General features: G+C 48.2%; 2 protein-coding genes across 5 annotated transcripts; one reads left to right on the top strand and one right to left on the bottom strand.

The window, feature by feature from the left end:
- Window positions 1–5,709: 5,709 nt before the first annotated feature.
- LOC120500304 (atherin) lies at window positions 5,710–8,016 on the bottom strand. Of its 3 annotated transcripts, none has more exons than XR_005627060.1 (3): window positions 7,450–8,016; window positions 7,042–7,204; window positions 5,710–6,442 (listed from the first exon to the last, which is right to left on the bottom strand). XR_005627060.1 is itself a non-coding variant. In XM_039704987.1 (2 exons), the coding sequence occupies exons 1-2, from the start codon at window positions 7,985–7,987 to the stop codon at window positions 7,185–7,187; spliced, it is 558 nt and encodes a 185-aa protein (XP_039560921.1). In that variant the 5' UTR covers window positions 7,988–8,016; the 3' UTR covers window positions 5,710–7,184. The 3 variants fall into 3 exon arrangements, 1 of the variants encoding a protein (XP_039560921.1); XR_005627059.1 differs by having other exon boundaries at window positions 5,710–6,387; XM_039704987.1 differs by having other exon boundaries at window positions 5,710–7,204.
- Window positions 7,688–13,566, top strand: IRF2BPL (interferon regulatory factor 2 binding protein like). Of its 2 annotated transcripts, XM_039704986.1 has the most exons (2): window positions 7,688–8,233; window positions 8,349–13,566. In XM_039704986.1, the coding sequence occupies exon 2, from the start codon at window positions 8,397–8,399 to the stop codon at window positions 10,545–10,547; it is 2,151 nt and encodes a 716-aa protein (XP_039560920.1). In that variant the 5' UTR covers window positions 7,688–8,233; window positions 8,349–8,396; the 3' UTR covers window positions 10,548–13,566. The 2 variants fall into 2 exon arrangements, with proteins under 2 accessions (XP_039560920.1, XP_039560919.1); XM_039704985.1 differs by having other exon boundaries at window positions 7,689–13,566.
- Window positions 13,567–18,890: the final 5,324 nt, after the last annotated feature.

The raw sequence follows: 18,890 nt of genomic DNA, 5'->3' as shown, positions 1-18,890 counted from the left end.
TATTCACACTAACCACACGTGGAGTGCACATAATGGGTCTAATCCTGCTCACTGATGTTAATGAGAGCTACAGACATCAAGCATGCTACAACATCCAGTGGTAAATTAATTCTTTTCCACAGCATCTGAAAACTCTATGTAGGGATAGTGAGGGGAAGAAAGAGGAAAAGAGGATGGCCTTTTAATTATACTGGGAGATCCTGAGCTAGAAGAGAAATCTAAAGGGACTGAGTGGGGACAAGGAGGTTGTTCCTTCTCCTTCCTCCCATCCTCCTGGCCTTAAAAAAAAAAAAAAAAAAAAAAAAAAAACCAACCAAAAAAAAAACCTGGGGGCCAGTCCTTCCTGAATAGGGACAGTTGGCAGGTATGTGTTAATGTTGTTCCCAGCACTTCGGAGGAGCCAGGCACAGAGACTCACCCTGTCCTTTCAAATCAGTGCTTCCTGTCCTTCAAGAGTTAACCTTCTCTAGAACATTTATTTCACGATCTCAGAGAGGAAAAAAAAAAACAAACAAAAAAAAAAAAAAAAAAAAAAAAAACAAACCCACACACACGAAAAAAACCAACCCAACAAAAAAACTACCAAAACCCAAAAAACCCCCAAACCCAAACCTGCAGAGCTGAGAGGCTGCAGATCACAAGGCCATTCTGATAGCCTCCTGTCCCCATGGCAACAGCAACGGCATTTATCAGTTCCTTATGAGAGCAGGCACAGCAAATCTGCATTGCACATGGCAGCCTTCCAGCCTTTCAAATGAAAGAGCACTTTGAACTGCTGCCAAGTGTGGAAGGAGCAGAGCTGTCAGGACTGCTTAATGCTGGCAGTTTGTACTTGGGAGCCTTTCAGTTCCCAGAATCCTTCAGCATGGCAGCCTGCCAGGTACTTAGCGGAAGCTAAAAACTAACCCCCAGACCATTCACTGCAGTGCACTCAAAATTTTCCACATGTACCATGTCACAAGTGCAGACTGCACAATGAAAGCAAACGCCTTCTGCTTGGGATTCTAATTTTATTAATAATCTAGGAAAAAGCAATCAGAGATTAACTGGCTGACAGCACTACGGTATAGCCACTGTTTATAACTCGGGGGATGCATGTCAAATGTGTATTTCATCCCTTAGAAACAGAATTAGCTCAGACAACAGGGGCTGCACAGCCCTAAATCTACATTTAGTACCTGAATATGGGAAGATTGGTGTTAGCAGAAGGGAGAGGATGGTTATTTACAGTGCAGTGTTTCTTAGCAGTCATTATCAAATGCATAGCAGTGAGATGTGAAACAGAAAAAGCAGGCACTATTGCTGGCTGGTAACTATTTTTTGCCCTTACCCTCTGCATTTTGATGACATTGTGAGAATCTCGGAAACTGGCTGATGAATGTAGCAGAGATATGTGGCTCTTGGTGGGTTTCCTTTCAGTGGTGAGTTTTCATGTGAACTTTTTATTGTTTTGCATTCCCCAAAGCACAAGGGCTTCTACTGCACAAGGGCTTCTACTGGCAGAGGAAACAAATTGGCACAGTTCTGCTTTTTTTTTTTTTTTTTTAATCTGCACTGAGATCAAGGGCAAGGGCTTCATTTTCCAGCACTAGTCATAAGCCTTTAGCACAAATAGAATGAAAATTGTCTGTCGCTCAGGCAGTTGGACAGGGTTCAGGAAAACTATGTCTGGCACTAATTCCAAAGGGAGGAAGGTTTGGTTCAATCCAGCATCATTAATTTCAATAAACTGTTTTCACTAGTCTATATCCCACTGTTCAAGAGCTGTTTATTATCTTTTACTAAATAATGTTTTTTTGGAGAACAGAGTAATGAAAAATACCTGCTATTACTTGCATACATATGTATGCTCTCACATGTATGTATACACATAAGTAGATATGGTATGTGAGGCTGTATTCTTTTATTATTTTTCTTTTTTTACTTTTCTCTTTTTCTAAACAATTGCTTGTTTCTTACCTTGCCTTCCCATTACAAAACACATTTATAATGCCAACTATAAAATAGCAAAAATAGCCCAGAAGGTAAAAGAGAGAGAGAGTGAGAAAGAGAGAGAGGGATGAAAAACCCTGGAGCAAAGACAATCTCCACAAATTTGTGAGTTTCACCAAAAAAACCAAGGAAATGTAGAGCCTCTTTTTCACCTTGCAGCTATCTTTGGCTGCTGCTTGAAGATTTGACTTAATTCACCCAGGCAGCAGTGTCTAAAAGTAATACACCAAGACAGTTAATTTTGGCACTTAGTCTCCCTTAGGAATTTTACCAACAGTCTTTGTAAAGAAAGTAAATGATCTTTTTTTTCCTCTTGGTTTCTCCCCATGGCTCATCTTGATATGTGCTAATAAAAGAAGCTGCCCCCAACCCCCCTTCTATTCTCACCACTATCCTCTGTCCATATCATCCTTCTTTCAATAACAATATTAATCAGCATTTATAATGTGGTCTTGGAGAAAAAGTGGGTTTGGTCTTTTCAGATGGCCTAGTTAGGAAAAGGAGGTTATGCTGAGTGAAATAACTGAAAATAGTGTCAGAGTCTTTCTTCTTTTCTTTTCTTCTCTTCTTCCCCCCTTTCCCACCTCCCTTATTTTTTGGAAAACACAGTAAAGTTTTGTTCAGTTCTCAAGTGTTATTAATCACTGGTGGAGGCCAAAAGCAGGGATATTTTTCTTGGCAGCACGTTTTGATAAACAATCTGTGTATGGGGTGAAGGGAGGGAGGAGCCTGTCTTGCTGGTAACTAAGCTAATGTTTGGCAGATCCTTAACTGTCACGAAAGTGCAAGTGGCTCTCAGTGGGAATAGCCTTAAAAAATGTACCGATTCAGTTGATTCATTGTTGTTGATTGTTTACTACGTCCACAGGATGTAAGATGAAAACAGTCCAGGAAAAAGTAAAAATAACAACAGCAGAGGCCCCAGCTCTGCGTATCCCAGCCCAAAACACACTGCCCAGTCGCTAGTCCCTTGCAGAGTGAGCAGAATTAATTATAGGTGTCTTATTTTGCACTGTAAGATTTGGCAAAGGTTAATGTGTGGAAATCTAGGCTCCCAGGCAGGTTTTCAAGCCTTAAAGACAGCTGTAGGAAAATCCGTGTGGGGTGGGTCTCAAAGAGGGCCTCCCTCAGTGCTAGCCGGGACAGAAGCGGGAGGCTGTGTCGGGACGCGGGGAGCCGCGGCCGGCTGCGGGCAGGGCAGGGCAGGGCAGGGCAGGGCAGGGCTGGGCAGGGCAGGGCAGGGCAGCCCCCGCCCCGCTGCGCTCTCGGCTCCGCGCTCCACCGCCCCTGTGGGAATGGGACCGGGAAAAGCAGAGGAAACGACAGGCAACGTCCATTATGAAATGTGTCTTAAGAGTTTCTAGGCGGGAATGCAATAAACTCTCTATGTCAGCAAGGCTCACTACCTGAAAAATGGTAGGAAAAAATTAGAATTATAATGAGATGAGAACTGAAATGATAAACAGAAACATGTAACTACTCCTATTCTTTGTATCTGAGTGTTTTGACACTTCCTGGCAGCTTCTAGTAGAAGACAATGTTGTTTAACTTTTAATTTGACAAAATTATGCAACTTCTTCCTGAAGTGTTTGTGTTTTGATTTGCTGAACACACTCTCTTTACCACCAAGTGCTCTGTTCACTGCTAATCTCTGCATTGTTTTGAAGCCAGTCATTTGATTGTGACGGATTTTATTTGCTATTCTGAGGTAAATCCATGTAAATTACACTTTCTGGAGTGCACTACCCTTCTCGTTCTTGTATTTTTTTCCAGCTGTAGCTGCTGTTTGGATCAGTAAAGAAAGAGCCATTTCTGTGAGTGCCTGCAGAAGAGCCAGCTGCTCTGACGGCTGCAGTGATCAGTGCCAAAACTTTGTAAAGCAAACAAGAAAGAGTTAAACATATTCCCAGGCTGTGAGCATTTAGAGTCAGACCAGACTGTTCATTCCCAAGCTGCTGAGATCATGGGCTCCTAATTATTATCGCTTGCAAACTTTGGGGCTGTCCTGTATTCTGCATAATTAACAATGCCCAGCTGATCGATAACCCACAGTACTTCTCTCCCATCCAGATCTACAGTAACCGCCCTGTTGTGGGAGCTCATGTCTGGGAGTGGCACGGAGTAGTGCCTGGGGTGCAGCCAGGCCACCTGGTTTTGTCGCTTTGTCCTTCATGGTGTGTTGCACCCTCTGCTTTCCATACCTGCTGGTGGCTCTAGGAAAACTAGTGGCCAGCTCCTGCACACTGTATTTTGTAGGATCATTTTGATTCCTTCATTTAAATCGATGCTTCATGTGCTGTTTTATTGTTCCACAGACCCATATGTGCGCGTGTGTACTTTCAAATAAAGATGGTAATAGGAATAAAAGGAAAGGGATTATCAGATGGCAGTATTTATCCTAGGACTGAAAGGAAGGAATTAGTAGATTTCACTTCTGATTGTGAAAATTATAGTCCTTGTCCCTTGGGACTACTGGCAGGTGATAAACTTTGGGCAATCTCTGCGGAATCCCTGATGCTACATCCACAGTGCTGACTTGTGTTCTGCACAGAAAACAGTAGCTGGGTAGCAATTGTTCACAGCCGCAGGTCCGTTCCTCCTTGCACTCCCCTTCACCTCCCTAAACAATCTACTGTTTGGGGGTTCTTACACTATTTTTTGTTTGCACGCTTCTTTCTTTCAGTTAGCCAGATTAGACACCTGAATGGATTAATTGTTTGGGCTTCCTCTTTGCTTCCTCCAAAAGTAATATTAATTCCTGGATTGTTTCAGAGCTAAATAAACACCACGCATGTTTAGTATAAATCCAGCAAAACCAATCTGGATTGCTCCTGTCCCATCACTTGCATGGCAAAGAGAAAAGGCAGAAGGTGAGTGGGAAAGCTTGCTGCTACCCTCGCAAGGACAGTGCTGCCATAGAGGGGAAGCTTGTTACACTGCTACCGTTCAATCTATTTTTCCCTACACAGATTAGATTGATACTGACAAGTCGTTCCCTGTGAAGGTGCCACAGCGTGGCATTTATTTGCATTTACATTGCAGTTCTGTTCATCAATCAGCTTTGCAGAGATCACTGCTGCTGCTGGCCATATTGTTGCTATGCTGACACTTCATCCTTAAGTGCTGCTTGCGTAATGGTACAGTACGTGCCCATGACCAAAGTTTAAATCAAAGTTTAATCATTACGGAAAGACAAACATATTTCCGCAACCGTGTATCCTGCAAGTAAGAGTAAAGGCAGTTTGGTCGGGTCACAGATGCTAATCTCTCTCTTTTTCTATTCACAAACTGTAAAGGGAGTTGACAGCACCTGTAAATGGTTTTCTAAGGCTAGATTATATCTAAGGTGATTATTATTTACACCCACTATAAAGACTGCTCTTCTGAGCCAACAAGTCTGTTTCTGTGAGGTGAGTTTACCAAAAAAGGGCTTTCTTGAAGGAGGATTCAGTAGATCGAGGATCCAGGGTGAGGGGTAGTTCAAGCACATGGAGTGCCTTGTCCTATGTTGGATTTGTGTAACCCGGGGACTGAAATACAGTCAGGATATGTTGCAGTTCTGCATTCTTAGACGTGCGGGACGAAGGGAAAGCTTCAGGTCTCTCAACCCGAGTTTTTAAAGCAGAGGCTGACCTTTTACCACAGCCCAGTTCTGCTCTTCATATGAAGATCAACGTGAGGCAGTAAAAGGATAGGAAAGGAGCTGACGTTCCAGTATGAATCAGAAAGAACACATGTTTATTTAGTGAAGTAAAAACATATTAATGTAGAAATCCTGCAGCCGTCCCCAAATCACTGTGGCTGGAGGCAAAGACTTTTACTTTGACCAGCTTTCATCTGCCATACTTCTGTGGAGCTTTTGTAATGTCCACAGTTTAGGTGTGAAATTTGTAAGTGTGAAATCCACTCCCCTTTAGCGCATCTTCTTCAGCCAATTTGCATACAGGAGACTCACATAATTCAAATACTTTCCTATCTCTACTTACTGCTTCTACAAGCTTCCCCTGAAAAAGAGTCACTTTGTCACAATTAATTTTCTAACTGTATTTTATCTGGTCCTACCATTTTTGTAACTTCAATGTGAGCATTTCATTAAGCCTTCTCTATAAAATAATTCCACACACATATAATCAAACTCATTTGCCAGCTTTATAGACTAGAACCAGACACATATAAAATGCTTTAGACAACTAAAAATGCAAATGACACATATTGGTGATATGAAATGAAATATTTAAAGGAAGGGATTTTTGTCATGTGAATTCCAAAACGTTATTAATCGAATGGAAGGTATCTTTCCCCGTCGGCGCTGCATGGCTGCTGAGCGTGCCGGTGTAAGGGAGCCGTGGCACCCCGCCATAGAAACACTGTGTCCTTTTAAACACAGAGGGAAACCTGCAATGGACGGGGGGTTCGGCGTTTGTAGCAACAAAGGAATCAGGAAGAGGTACTGAAAGAAAGAAATCCATCCAACACAGCCCAGCTGGGAGAGGTTCCGCGCTCGCCGAGCGTGCGGCTGCTTCCCCCCCGCCCCCCGCCCTGCCCCGCTGCGCGCTGTCTCCGCGGGCACCGCGCGCCCGTGACGCGATGCCGGTGGCCGCCCGCGCCGGGTCCCGGCCGAACCGCGTCCCCGCAGTCACAGTTTGTTATTCTTTGGACGCGGGCAGCGATGTCGATGTTTGCAAAAATAGCCGCCGACTGCAACGAGAGCAAAAGCGGGCTGTGCAGAGCCCTTCCTGGCCAGCGCGGGCACCGGCGTGGCCGCGGGGCCGGGCGGGGAGCGGGCAACTTCGGGGATCGCGGGCGGGAGAAGGAAAGCTTCGGGGGGGTTTATTTTGTTTTCCTCCCAGTGAAATGAATTCTTGGCTTATTTGCATGAACCGAGGTTGTTTTAAGTAATTTGACTGTTTAACAGTGTTATGCAAATGTCAGCTAGCTATTTAAAGGGGGAAATAGAAGAAGAAAAAAAAAAAGCCGTGTGTTCTCACAACGCCGGGGAAATCCTATGTCCCTTTGCATTAGCGAGATGAGATCACAGTGATTACTCACCTGCCTGGCCTCTCCTACACCCTTGAGCAATGCACAGCACTATCTTTCCCACCCCAGCCTTAAACACTTGGCAAACATGGCTGGTTTAAACAAATCAAAAGTGGAAGAGCTTCTGATGCAGTCACAGGCTTACAAAAACTGTGTCATTCTGTCACTGGGATCACTGGAAGAGAAACACGAAATCGGATATTAAGGCGGGATCCCCCATTTGCCTCAGCAGCCGGAGCGCACGGGAATCCCACCGACAATCGCGGTGGCAGAAAGCCGCGCAGCCGTCACGAAAGCAAAGCGGGGCGAACCGCGGGTTTACAAAATTCCGAAAGCGAGACATCTGAACTTAGAAAGCGCAGTCAGGGAAAAAAAAAACCCAACCAACAAAACAACAAAAAAAACCCCGCCGCCACCCACCACCACCACGACGACTGTGCATGCGCGCCCTGGCCGCGGTGCCGCGGCGGGGGGCCGGCGGTGCGGCCGGGGAGGAGGCTGAGGGCGCGATCTGGCGTTCAAGTTTCCAAACATAGCCGGCAGCGCAGGCTGCCCGCGCCCCGCCGCGCTCCAGCTGCGGCCGCGCCGGGGAGGGCGCGGGCAGCGCGCCGGGCATGCGCGCCGGAGAAGGGGAGGGGCGTCGCGGCGCGGGGGGAGCGCGGCGCGGCGGAGGGGGCGCGCAGCCACACGCGGCGGCGCGCAGCACCCCGCGCTCGGACTGCGAGTAGCGGCGAGGATGTGAGTGAGGAGCAGGCGGCGCCGCTCGCCACGCTGCTGCCGCCGCCGCCGCTGCTGCTCCCGGACAGCCGCAGCTCCGCCAGCGCTCAGGGAAGCCGCCGCTGCCGGGACCGAGCAGCTCCGTGCGGGTGCCCCTGTCTTGCTCACGGCGGTGGATCAGCACGTACCGAACTGCAAGCTCACGAGGCAGCCGTGGCGGGTGGAAGGTGACCCCCCCCATCTTCCTCCGTGCACCTCCGCCTCCTCCCGGAGGAGGAGCAGCAGCAAGCGGAGAGCTAGAGAGCGCAGGGAAACAGAAGCGGCTAGAAAGCGACCCCCACCCACCCAGCCCCCCGGAGGAGCGGTGGAATCGTTTCCCACCCCACCGGGGCAGCAGCGGCAGGACCAGGTAGAGGAAGCCATCTCCGGCAGCAGGAGCGAACTAAAAGCAGACGATCCCCCTTGCTGAAACGGGCAACAGGATCAGGTACGGAGAGCCACCCACCCCCCTCCCTGCAGCCCGGGGGGAAGACTGAGCCAGCCCCTACCCCGGCGGCAGCGGCAGCAGCTCCCCAGCCAGCAGCACCATGTCCGCCGCGCAGGTGTCCTCGTCGCGGAGGCAGTCATGCTACCTATGCGATCTGCCCCGCATGCCCTGGGCTATGATCTGGGATTTCACGGAGCCCGTCTGCCGGGGCTGCGTTAATTATGAGGGCGCCGACCGCATCGAGTTCGTGATCGAGACGGCCCGGCAGCTGAAGCGGGCGCACGGCTGCTTCCAGGACGGTCGCTCCCCGGGCCCCCCGCCGCCGGTCGGCGTAAAGGCAGTGACGCTCTCCGCCAAAGAAGCGGCGGCGGCGGCGGCCCAGCAGCAGCTCAACCATGTGGATGCCACCTCCAAGGCGGCCTCAGCGGGGCTGACCCAGTCCAGCCTGGACCGCTACGGGCTCAGCGCCGCCGCGGCGGAGCAGCGCAGCCGCTTCGAGTACCCGCCGCCGCCGGGCAGCCTGGGCAGCAGCCATGGCGCCCGCCTGCCCAACGGACTGGGGGGGCCCAATGGCTTCCCCAAGCAGCCTGAGGACGGGCCACCGGAGCTGAACCGGCAAAGCCCCAACTCCTCCTCCTCCTCTTCCTCCTCTCGTCGCGGGGCGCACGGGGGGCTCGTGTCTGGCCTGCCCCCGGGGGCTGCCGGCGCTCAGATGAATGTGCCCCCCAACCTGCTGCCGCAGACGCTGCTGAACGGCCCCGCTGCCTCCGGCGTGGCGCTGCCTCCGCCGCACGGGGGCCTGAGTGGCCGCGGCGGCGGGGGTCCCCCCGCTCCCTCCGCCTCTTCCCAAGGGGGCACCTGCGGCGGTGGTGCCGGGGGAGGCGGCGGCTCGTCCTCCGAGGCCTGCGGCAAGCGGCCGGGCTCGGTATCCAGCAGTGACCAAGAGCGGGAGCTGAAGGAGAAGCAGCGCAACGCGGAGGCGCTGGCCGAGCTCAGCGAGAGTTTGCGGAATCGGGCCGAGGAGTGGGCCAGCAAGCCCAAGATCGTGAGGGACACGCTGCTCACTCTGGCCGGCTGCACCCCCTACGAGGTGCGCTTCAAGAAGGATCACGCCCTGCTGGGCCGCGTCTTTGCCTTCGACGCCGTCTCCAAGCCGGGCATGGACTATGAGCTGAAGCTCTTCATCGAGTACCCTAGCGGCTCCGGCACCGTCTTCTCCAGCGCCTCCGGCGTGGCCAAGCAGATGTATCAGGACTGTATGAAGGACTTCGGCCGCGGCCTCTCCTCGGGCTTCAAGTACCTGGAGTACGAGAAGAAGCATGGCTCTGGCGACTGGCGGCTCCTGGGGGACCTGCTGCCCGAGTCTGTGCGCTTCTTCAAGGAGCTGGTGGGCGCCGACATGCTGCCGCAGCCCTACCTGGACGCCAGCTGCCCCATGCTGCCCACGGCGCTGGTGAGTCTCCCGCGGCCGGGGGCCGGGGCCGGCGGGGCGCAGGGCACCGCTGCCGCCTCTAGGGGACCTGGCGGTGGCGGCGGCGGCGGCGGCGGCGGGGCGATGCGCAAGAGGAAAGCCTCTCCTGAGCCCTCGGACTCGGCCGAGGGGGCTCTGAAGCTCAGCGACGAGCAGCAGCGGCAGCAGTGGATGGCCAGCCAGAGCGAAGCGCTCAAGCTCACCATGTCGGCCGGGGGCTTCGGGGCGGTGCACGGCGGGGGCCCCCCGCCGCCGCCGCCCCTCGGGCCTCACTCCAACCGGACCACGCCACCCGAGTCCGCCCCCCAGAACGGACAGTCCCCCATGGCCGCGCTCATGTCGGTGGCCGACACGCTGGGCAATGCCCACTCGCCCAAGGACGGCAGCTCGGTGCACTCCACCACGTCCACCCGCAGGAACAGCAGCAGCCCCGTGTCGCCGGCCTCGGTGCCGGGCCAGCGCCGTCTGGCCTCCCGCAACGGGGACATGAACCTGCAAGTGGCCCCTCCTCCCCCTAGCACCCACCCTGCCATGGACCAAGTGCACCCCCAAAACATTCCGGACTCCCCCATGGCCAACAGCGGGCCCCTGTGCTGCACCATTTGCCACGAACGCTTGGAGGACACCCACTTTGTTCAGTGCCCCTCTGTGCCCAGCCACAAGTTCTGCTTCCCTTGTTCCAGAGAGAGCATCAAGGCCCAAGGGGCGACTGGTGAAGTCTACTGCCCCAGTGGAGAGAAATGCCCCCTAGTCGGTTCCAATGTGCCTTGGGCATTTATGCAGGGCGAGATCGCGACCATTTTAGCTGGGGACGTTAAAGTGAAAAAGGAGAGAGACCCTTGAGTAAGAAATCCAATCCCTTCAGACTCCTGAAGATGTAGAATTGTGAATATAACAAACTGCAAAAGTTAGTCTTATGTATAGACATTATTTTCGTCGTATGTTTCTATATTTTGAAACAAAGGTATGTACTCTTCTTCATTTGAAGGATAGAGCTGGTTTTTGTTAAACAGAATATAATATTGTTTGGTTACTACATAATACCTGTTCTCATTTCTTTGGCAGTGTGTTGGCTAGGTACAAAGTTAATAGCCCTTAGCGATTACCTGCTGCTGGTGTGTATTTTTGTAAATGTATGCACTTCTCTGAAAGAAGAAGAAAAACACAAAAGACAAAAAAAAATTATTTTTGCCAAGGCCAGTGTTGATGCCTAAAAAATTGCTACAAAAATGGTGACAGCTTACGTTTTACAAGCCCTGAGTGTTAGTCTTTCCCCTTTTTTTTTTGTTTTTGTTTTTTTTGTTGCAAAACGGTGGGGTGGCTGTGGGGGGAGGGTGTTTTTTTGTTGCAAGTTTGTAAGGAAAATGTTTCAGTTTGTTTCTATTGATCTGAACGTTTTTTTAATCTTCATGTGTTTTTTGTTTTTGCTTTTATTGATGCACGGATGCTTTTGAACAGTAGAGCAAAATGCTGTACATGAGAAACATGCTCTTTGTCCTTTATACATTTCTGTAGTTAACAGAACACTGTAATGTGCCTTGGAGCTTAGTAAATTGTAATAAATTCAATTGATATTAATACTTCTTGAGTAGCAAGTTTTATTTTTCTCTAAGCTTAGGCAATGTGCACAAACCGTGTTGGCTTTTTAAAGGTCTCCATTATACCAATGCAGTTCGTTGTGATAATTGTGGCACTTGTATGCACATTTCCACTAATATGTAGTAATATGATGATGTTGGTGGTGTTATCAAACTTACTTAAATCTTGGCACTGTGCCTATTTACATTTCACCTTTAATGTTGCAGTAACGGTTGCTGACTAAGCATTTTCTATTTACTGTTCCTGCATCTCATTTCCTCCTCCCTTCTCCTCCCCCCCACCAGCTCTCCAGCTGCAAGCTGTTTGCAATACAGGATGCATACATTGCCTGTGCAATTTAGTAAGGCTTGAGATTTAAAATGAAGCCTTCTTTTCACAAAAAAACAAAAAACCAAAAAAAAAAACCAACCAAAAAACAAAAAACCCGCCCAGCATCCCATAGTTAATAATTTTAGTTGATTTTAAGAGTGGTTGTCAAAGTTTGACATTAGCCACAAACTCATGGTAAGGCAGAACAGAGTAAGAAAAGGGTAGCATGAAATAACAGCTTCTGCAGTTGGTGTTGCAGCTGGTGGGTTGCTACCCCATTTAGGCATTGGCTTTTCATAACTGGAATTGATGAGCTGTTCAAGGGCTTTATTGTGTTTTCAGGCAAGGAAGCTTCCTTTAAGTGCTGAAGTGAATGCTTTCTTTTCGGCAATGATTATATGTGATTCTTTGTATAATTAACAATTCTGTGTGACATTGGCATTTTCTGGAGATAGGGGAGCAGTGTGATACCTGTTAAGTGATCAACAGGCAAAGTAAATACACAGGCCTCATGCTAGCTAGAAAATGCAAACAAACCTAGTGTGAACTTTGTCCTTTCCAGCGAGGCAAATGGAGGAAAGAGGGGAAAACCTGAAAAAAAACCCAGCAGCACTGCTGAAATCTTTTGCAGTTTGACCAGCAGTATATAGAGCTGTTCCAAATGCAACAGTGCCATAGGTTAAGAGCTCTTCATTTTATTGAATAGTAAGGATCCCCACCTGCCAAAGCCCCAGAGTTGTATAAAGGAAAGTCTGGATGGCGTTTGGTATCTGCTTGGTCTTAATACATACTTGATTTGCATTCCTGGTGGGAACGATGGTAGAAGCCTTGAGACTATATTCTTAGTGTGCCTACAGATCTTTGCAGTCTTGTATAGATACACTCTGGCTGTTTCATGTGTGTGGGGAGGGGGTGGGGTTTGTTATGTTCTGAGATTTAGTATTTGGCATCACTATATCTGTGATTTCAGACAATGACTTTGTGTGTGTATATTTTTTTTTCCTGCCAAGTAATATATCAGTGCTTAAAAACCTCCACACATATTGTTCTTATGTAATGGATCAAAGAAGTAATGCAGAAAAATAATGTTTTGAATTAATTGTTGGATACAACTTACATGCTTTTTAGAGTATAGATTTGTACTGTTCCTATTTTCAGTTATTTCTAAGCATGCAATTCTCACACAGCAGTTTATTTTTAAATCATGAGATAGGGAGACTAACATTGTAAGCTCATGACTGGCAGAGAAAAAAATTGTACACATGGTTGAAATTCAAGTTTAAACTTAAGGAGAAGTAGTATTCATATGTGAATTGCAACTGCTATTAAAAGACTGGCTATTCAACATTTAATTGTATCACAGAAGTGTGAATACCCTGATTTATATAAACAGAACCACTCCTGTAATCTTGAAATCATCCATCAGTAGTTATAGCTAGAAAGAGACACATTTGATGGATTTTTAAAATTTCAGATAATTTTTGAAAAGCTCTTATTTTTTGAAACATAAGCCTACTTATGAGACTGATCAGTGTGACTTTTAGCAGGCAAAGGAAAGGTAAGGTGCAGTAAACATTGGTGGAAAATAAGCTTGAAGTGAATTGTAATACTGCAGTTAATTAAAGTTAACCATAGCTACGGGGCGTTTGTTGTATGGAGGTTTTTTGTAACCATGTGACCTTTTCTTTTACTCCGGCTCATTAAGCAGCCAGTCTGGGCATATTAGCCAGCATTTCTTTGAACCCACTCTGTAGGTTTTTATCTTTCTGAAGATGTCCACAGCTGACAAACAAGTTGTAACCTTTTTTCGAGGAGGAAAGGGGAGCTGTCAAGTGAGTCTCATGTACAGAGATTCAGCATATTTCTGTATTTTACAGTAATGCTCCCATCCCCCATACTTGGCAGTTATTTAAGGTACAGCCCAATGTTTGCTTGAATAAATGGTGTAAGTTAATTTATTTGTCCAGATGGTCATTTATTGTGCTTTCATTCCTTCTTGTAATGGGGAAGTATTTAAATGGTTTATTTTCTCAGGGAGGGTTGTTGTGTTTTGCTTTTTGGTTGTGTGGGTTTTTTTTGTTTTTTTTTTCTCCAGTTAGATATTCTTGACATTTCTTTTAATAGCCTTGTAGCCTATTTTCTTAGAAATGGGTTAGAACATGTGTGTCACTGGATGTTTGTTCAAAGAAGAATTAGTCATGTGTGCACTGACTGAGGCTACCACAGGGCTCCTGTGATGAGCCAGACAAACATCTCTGTCTCCACGTGTTTTCCACAGGGCAGCCCAGCCCCACGCTGCCACTCCTGACTGGGAGGCTCTGCAGGAATCCAGTTCTTCTCTCTGGGAATTGACTTGCCTAACTTCATGAGAAGAAACATGGGAGATTACATGTCATTTCAAGTTTTTGACAGCAAACCCACTCTCTTTCAGCCATTCAGGGAACTGCAGGGTGAACAGCAGAAGGGAGCAGTTAGACATGTGAATGGGAGGGGGAGGATGCTCACCAAAAGTCTGTCTGGCCAGAACAGTCTGTGACTGGTTGGACTGGCTGAGCTGCTTGGGGCTAGGTAGGTTCAAGATTCCAAGGTCTGACTGTTTGGCTGGATGCAATGAACCATGCTGGTAGAAGTCTGCATTGCTGAGAGGGGACACAGCTACCCTGAAGTGTCCTCTCCCCCCTCACTGACACAGCCGTGCAATCCTGCCTGTTGCCGGGTTGAGACTGCGTTCTCCTCGCTGCTCTGTGCTTTGCCTTCCCGAAGCGCCCTTGCAAGGTTTTTTGGAGGCGGTTAAGCCTGCATTGCTGAGAGGGGACACAACTACCCTGAAGTGTCCCCTCTCCCCCTTCACTGACACAGCCGTGCAATCCTGCCTGTTGCCGGGTTGAGACTGCGTTCTCCTCGCTGCTCTGTGCTTTGCCTTCCCGAAGCGCCCTTGCAAGGTTTTTTGGAGGCGGTGGGAGCAGGGGTGGAGGTGAGGAAGGTCAAGCTTCTTAGGTTTCAGCTGATTTGGCATCCGCTCACAGCCCTCCCCGCCCCACCCCCCTCCCCCCCAGCCTTGCTCGGCCATATGCACCCGCTGCTGCTTTTATGACCCTTTGCAAAGAAACCTTTAAAATGTGAACTGCTCCAAATCGCAATTTATTTTCAGAAAATTTCCCTTTCCCCTTTCCTACATGATCATCGTTAACAGTGAGAAGACTCTGGTTTTCTGTCGTCCCCGAAGAGCCTGTAATGGAGAGCTGTGCCTTTCTCTCTGGCTGGCACTGCTCTCCCGGCAGTCCTGGGTGTGCCAGGCCACCCGTTCGCTCAAGTCTGCTTCACTGGGGTATTTTTCTATTTCTTTTTTGGCCAGCGCAAAGGCCCTTTACTTTGTTTAGGGAGTGGAGGCTGAGCCTGGCAACTCCACCGCAGCGCGGAGAGGCTTGGCACTGCTGCGGCACGGCAGCTTAGGCAGGGACTGAACCGAACTGAATCAAACCGGGCTGGGCTGGGCTGGGGAGGGTCGCCAGGGCATGCAGTTGCCGCTGGGTTGGGCCGACCTAGACAGCCATGTGATCGCCTGCCTGCCCTCCTGCCTGCCCGCCTCTGCGCAGGGGATGGGAACGGGGACATGAAACATGTCTGTGCAGCTTCAAGGAGCCGAGCAGAATTCCCCACTGTCATCATCCTCCTCCCCTCCCTCCCTGCAGGCTGCCAGAGAGGAGGGCTGATTACAGCTCCGCTATTGTTCAAGTAACCTACAAATGGATTTGCATGGAGGCAGGTTGGGAGGGGCAGAGGGTGGGATTTATTAGCAGCAGCTAAATTCGTCGGGATTACTATTAGACTGAGAGCTTCTCAATGGGAATGATCCCTGGGTGAGCGATGGGGTGGAGGGGAGGGACTGGAAAGCTCCTTTTCTGCAAATAGGTGAAGGGGTGGCTGGCTCCAGCCGAGTAGGAGAGGCAGGCAGGGTGCAGCTGGCTGGGGACGGCGCTTCACCTCGGTTTAAACTGTAACCCTCTATTCCAAGCACGCAGCTCCTGGCAGCGCCGCTCATACCAAAGCCTTGACTCAGGGTTATCTGCATGCTGGGTAATAAGCAGCGTCACCAGAGGAATGTGCAGAGAAAGCAGCCATGCTGCTGCAAGCCTCCGCTCGCTCCTCAGGCAAACCACTGATTTAGCAGCCTGCTTCTGCTTCTGGGCTGCCCAACTGGCGAGGCATGGGGGGCTTCTCCAGGGGGGACAGCCCCGAGTCGGTTTGAAGCCAAACCAGCGTTTTGCCCTTCCTTAAGCAAGTGTTTTTTATGCAAAGCTGCCTGGGACTTTGCTAACCATATTTGAGAACTGTGCCTAGGAAAGGGTGAAGCTACTCCTAAGTTACCATATTAGTTTATCCACTTTCCAGATGCATAATCTCAAGTGTTTGAGCCAAGGTCACACAACAAACTCCTATCAGAACAAGGGAGACCATAGCCATTGGTTACTGCCCCAAATGCTAGTCTCCCTTCCTCTGGAATAAAAGCACGTTGTTACAACAACTGTGCAGCTGAACTGAAAAGCGCTTGTGTGCCACAGGTGTTTGGGAACAACAACGTTCAGTGCCAGGCCAGTTGCCTGTAGCGTGCGTGCGTCCTTCACTCTGATAGCTCCAAGGCTGGAGGCTGTTGCTGTTCTTGCTGATGCAACATACAGAGGGCTGGGGTGAAGAAGAGTGCATACCTGTGTGTCAGAGGTAGCAGCTCCCCTTTGGCTATGATGGAAAGCACACCACATCCAAATCAAAGACAGCACTGGGTTGCTTTGAATTGCTATATTCCGGATTATCTAAGGCAATCTTCCTCTTCACTGCACACATCATGGCAACAAGAGACAAGATCATAGTGTAGCTCAGGTTTTCATTTGAACATGTCCAGACTGGCACACTGTTGGAGTAAGGACAATACACTTTTGTAGGTTTGATGTATGTAAGAGCTAGGGGCAAAATTAGGGAGGGAGTGGGAAGCCTGAATATCTGGTCTGCTACTGGAAAATATAGGCCACTGACTTGTAGATGTTGAAAGTTTATTTGATCTAGTTTGATATGCTAGACAATTTCTCTTAGAACTCAGTGTCTATAACTGATTTCTGTAAAATAAAAAGACAAGGTATAAAACATCTGAGATTGAAACAACTGAAAGAGCTCTTGTCTTCCTGCAGCAGTAAATTTTGGAGTATTTTTTTATTACTTGCTCAAGTATTGTTGATGTTCTTGACTCCCTGTTACATGTAAAGATAATTCCTCCCTGAAGAATTCAGACTGAATTGATAAGAAGGGCCAGTTGGCACATTTATTGTATCCCATCTCCTGCAATTAAAGATTATACTGTGTATCTTATCAAAAAGATGCAGCCTTTCAAGGGCTGTACTTTGCTAAGTATATATACTAATTTTTGGCAAACATTTGCTGTGGTTTTGAATGGTTCTCTGACTCCAACACCCAGCTCTTCACCCTCCCATTCAGCAATCAACTTTTCTGTTAATCCAACTGCACTCATTCAGCTGTGCTCACTGCGCGGAGGCAGCAAGAGGTGCGGGCATCAAGGGCAATATCAGCTGTGTGATCTGTGGATATCTAGTCACATTCTGCTAACAAGGACCCGTGGTCTAAGATTGATTCATTAGTCAGCAGCCTTGATAGAATGTCCAGTGGCTTGTGTGACAGTTAAATACCAGGAAGCAATGCTGAAATTCTCATGCTCTTTTGTACCTGTCTTTTCTCATGCTAGAACTGATGACAGCATTTCTTAAGAACTGCACTGCACATGCTTAGTACAAAGAGCAGCTCCTTTCAGGTTTTTGCGTGATCAGTTGCAGGTCTCTGCATAGATCTTCTGTGTTCTGATGGCTGGATTTTTACAGTACATATTTTGCAAGTTACAGCTTGAAGCTTCCTCCTTGCAGAAGGTTCTGTCATTTGAAGGAACCCCACCCAGCTCTCCCTTGAAGATGTGCAATCCTAGGCTGTGTTTGAGCATGCCTGGGAAGGCAGGTGCAGCCTGGCTGGATCCTCAACATTGCCTGCAAATAAACACTGCTTAAACAAATTGGACTAAAAAGAACATTCAAGATTCAGGTAATAATCAGGACAGGTTTTGCTCTGTAGTCTCTATTCTGTGCTTTTCCCATCCCTTCTCCCTCTGAGTTATAGCCCAGAATATATGACACAATTGGGTTGCTATGGAAATAATTTACAACATAAACTATGCAATAATGAAAGCTCATAATAGCACCTCTATTAAACAACATCAGGTTAAAGTCACTTTAAAACCTCCCGATTTCCCTTCTCTTGTTGTAAATGAGGACTTAGGTAAAATTAAAGATGTATTTTCTAATATTTTAAGGAAAATAATCCTTCCAGCATAGAACATGTAAATACATTTGTATTTTTTCTCACTTGACCAGCACATGCATAGCTGTCAGATATGTCCTCCAGCTCAGAAAAGATGGAAGATGCTTAAAGCCAGTAAAATTCTTATTACCATACAGCCTCCTCAATGATGTTCTGTTTCAGGGTTGTAATGTCTGTGTACTGATACACCAACTTTCTTTGATGCCTAAAGATGTCTGGTCTTTTACTAAGCTTCTTAAGCCTTTTTGGCTCTTGTTCCCTAAGGAATCCTGGCAATGTAGTTACCAGACTTCTCTTGGTTTTTCATTTGGTTCACAGCGGAGTTCCCATACAATTTAAGACCATTTGGTCTCAATTCAACATTACACCACTCACTTACCACGCAGGAATTGCTCTAACTGCTGTGTTGAACAGCTCCATGTCTCAAATGGCACACTTATCTGTATATGATGGGCACATGCCTTTATATGCTCCAGTGAACAACCCCTTCCCTTGTGCAAGTTTGCATGTCAGCTGTGTATCATTGGAGTATCCCATTCTCAGGAGAACCCTCTGTAAGGTGGTGTAGGACTAATAATTCTTCTTTGTCTCTTGTAGCGAAATGCTATCATCTAATATGAATTAATTTCCTCCATGCCACTTCCTCCATCATGTTATGGAGGAATTCTCGGGGTGGCAATCCATTTAAGCTCTAGCAGCACACCCTGTGGAAGTAATTCCGAGGCTATTTTCATCTCTGGACACGCAGGTAGTGATGTTCCCTGGGTGTAAATGAGCACATTTCCCATGAGTATAGTGCAGCCCAGATGCCATGAGAGTATGCTTCTGGAGCCAGTCTCAGGCTGGCCAGAACAAGAGCCAAATAGCTCAATACTCCCTATGCTGTATGGCCTTCCTTTGTTG

Source organism: Passer montanus, unplaced genomic scaffold (assembly GCF_014805655.1).
Source record: "Passer montanus isolate IOZ18808 unplaced genomic scaffold, ASM1480565v1 scaffold18, whole genome shotgun sequence".
NCBI classification, from domain to species: domain Eukaryota; kingdom Metazoa; phylum Chordata; class Aves; order Passeriformes; family Passeridae; genus Passer; species Passer montanus.
This window is presented reverse-complemented; position numbering and strand designations above follow the sequence as displayed.

What these genes read in the sequence shown, in the direction of transcription:
- LOC120500304 (XM_039704987.1), bottom strand. Translation starts at nt 7,987, where the DNA reads ATGGGGGGGGTCACCTTCCACCCGCCACGGCTGCCTCGTGAGCTTGCA. An exon ending in GCACAGTCGTCGTGGTGGTG is followed by an intron (nt 7,205 to 7,449) that starts GTGGGTGGCGGC and finishes TTTCTCTTCCAG; the next exon opens with TGATCCCAGTGACAGAATGA.
- IRF2BPL (XM_039704985.1), top strand. Translation starts at nt 8,334, where the DNA reads ATGTCCGCCGCGCAGGTGTCCTCGTCGCGGAGGCAGTCATGCTACCTA.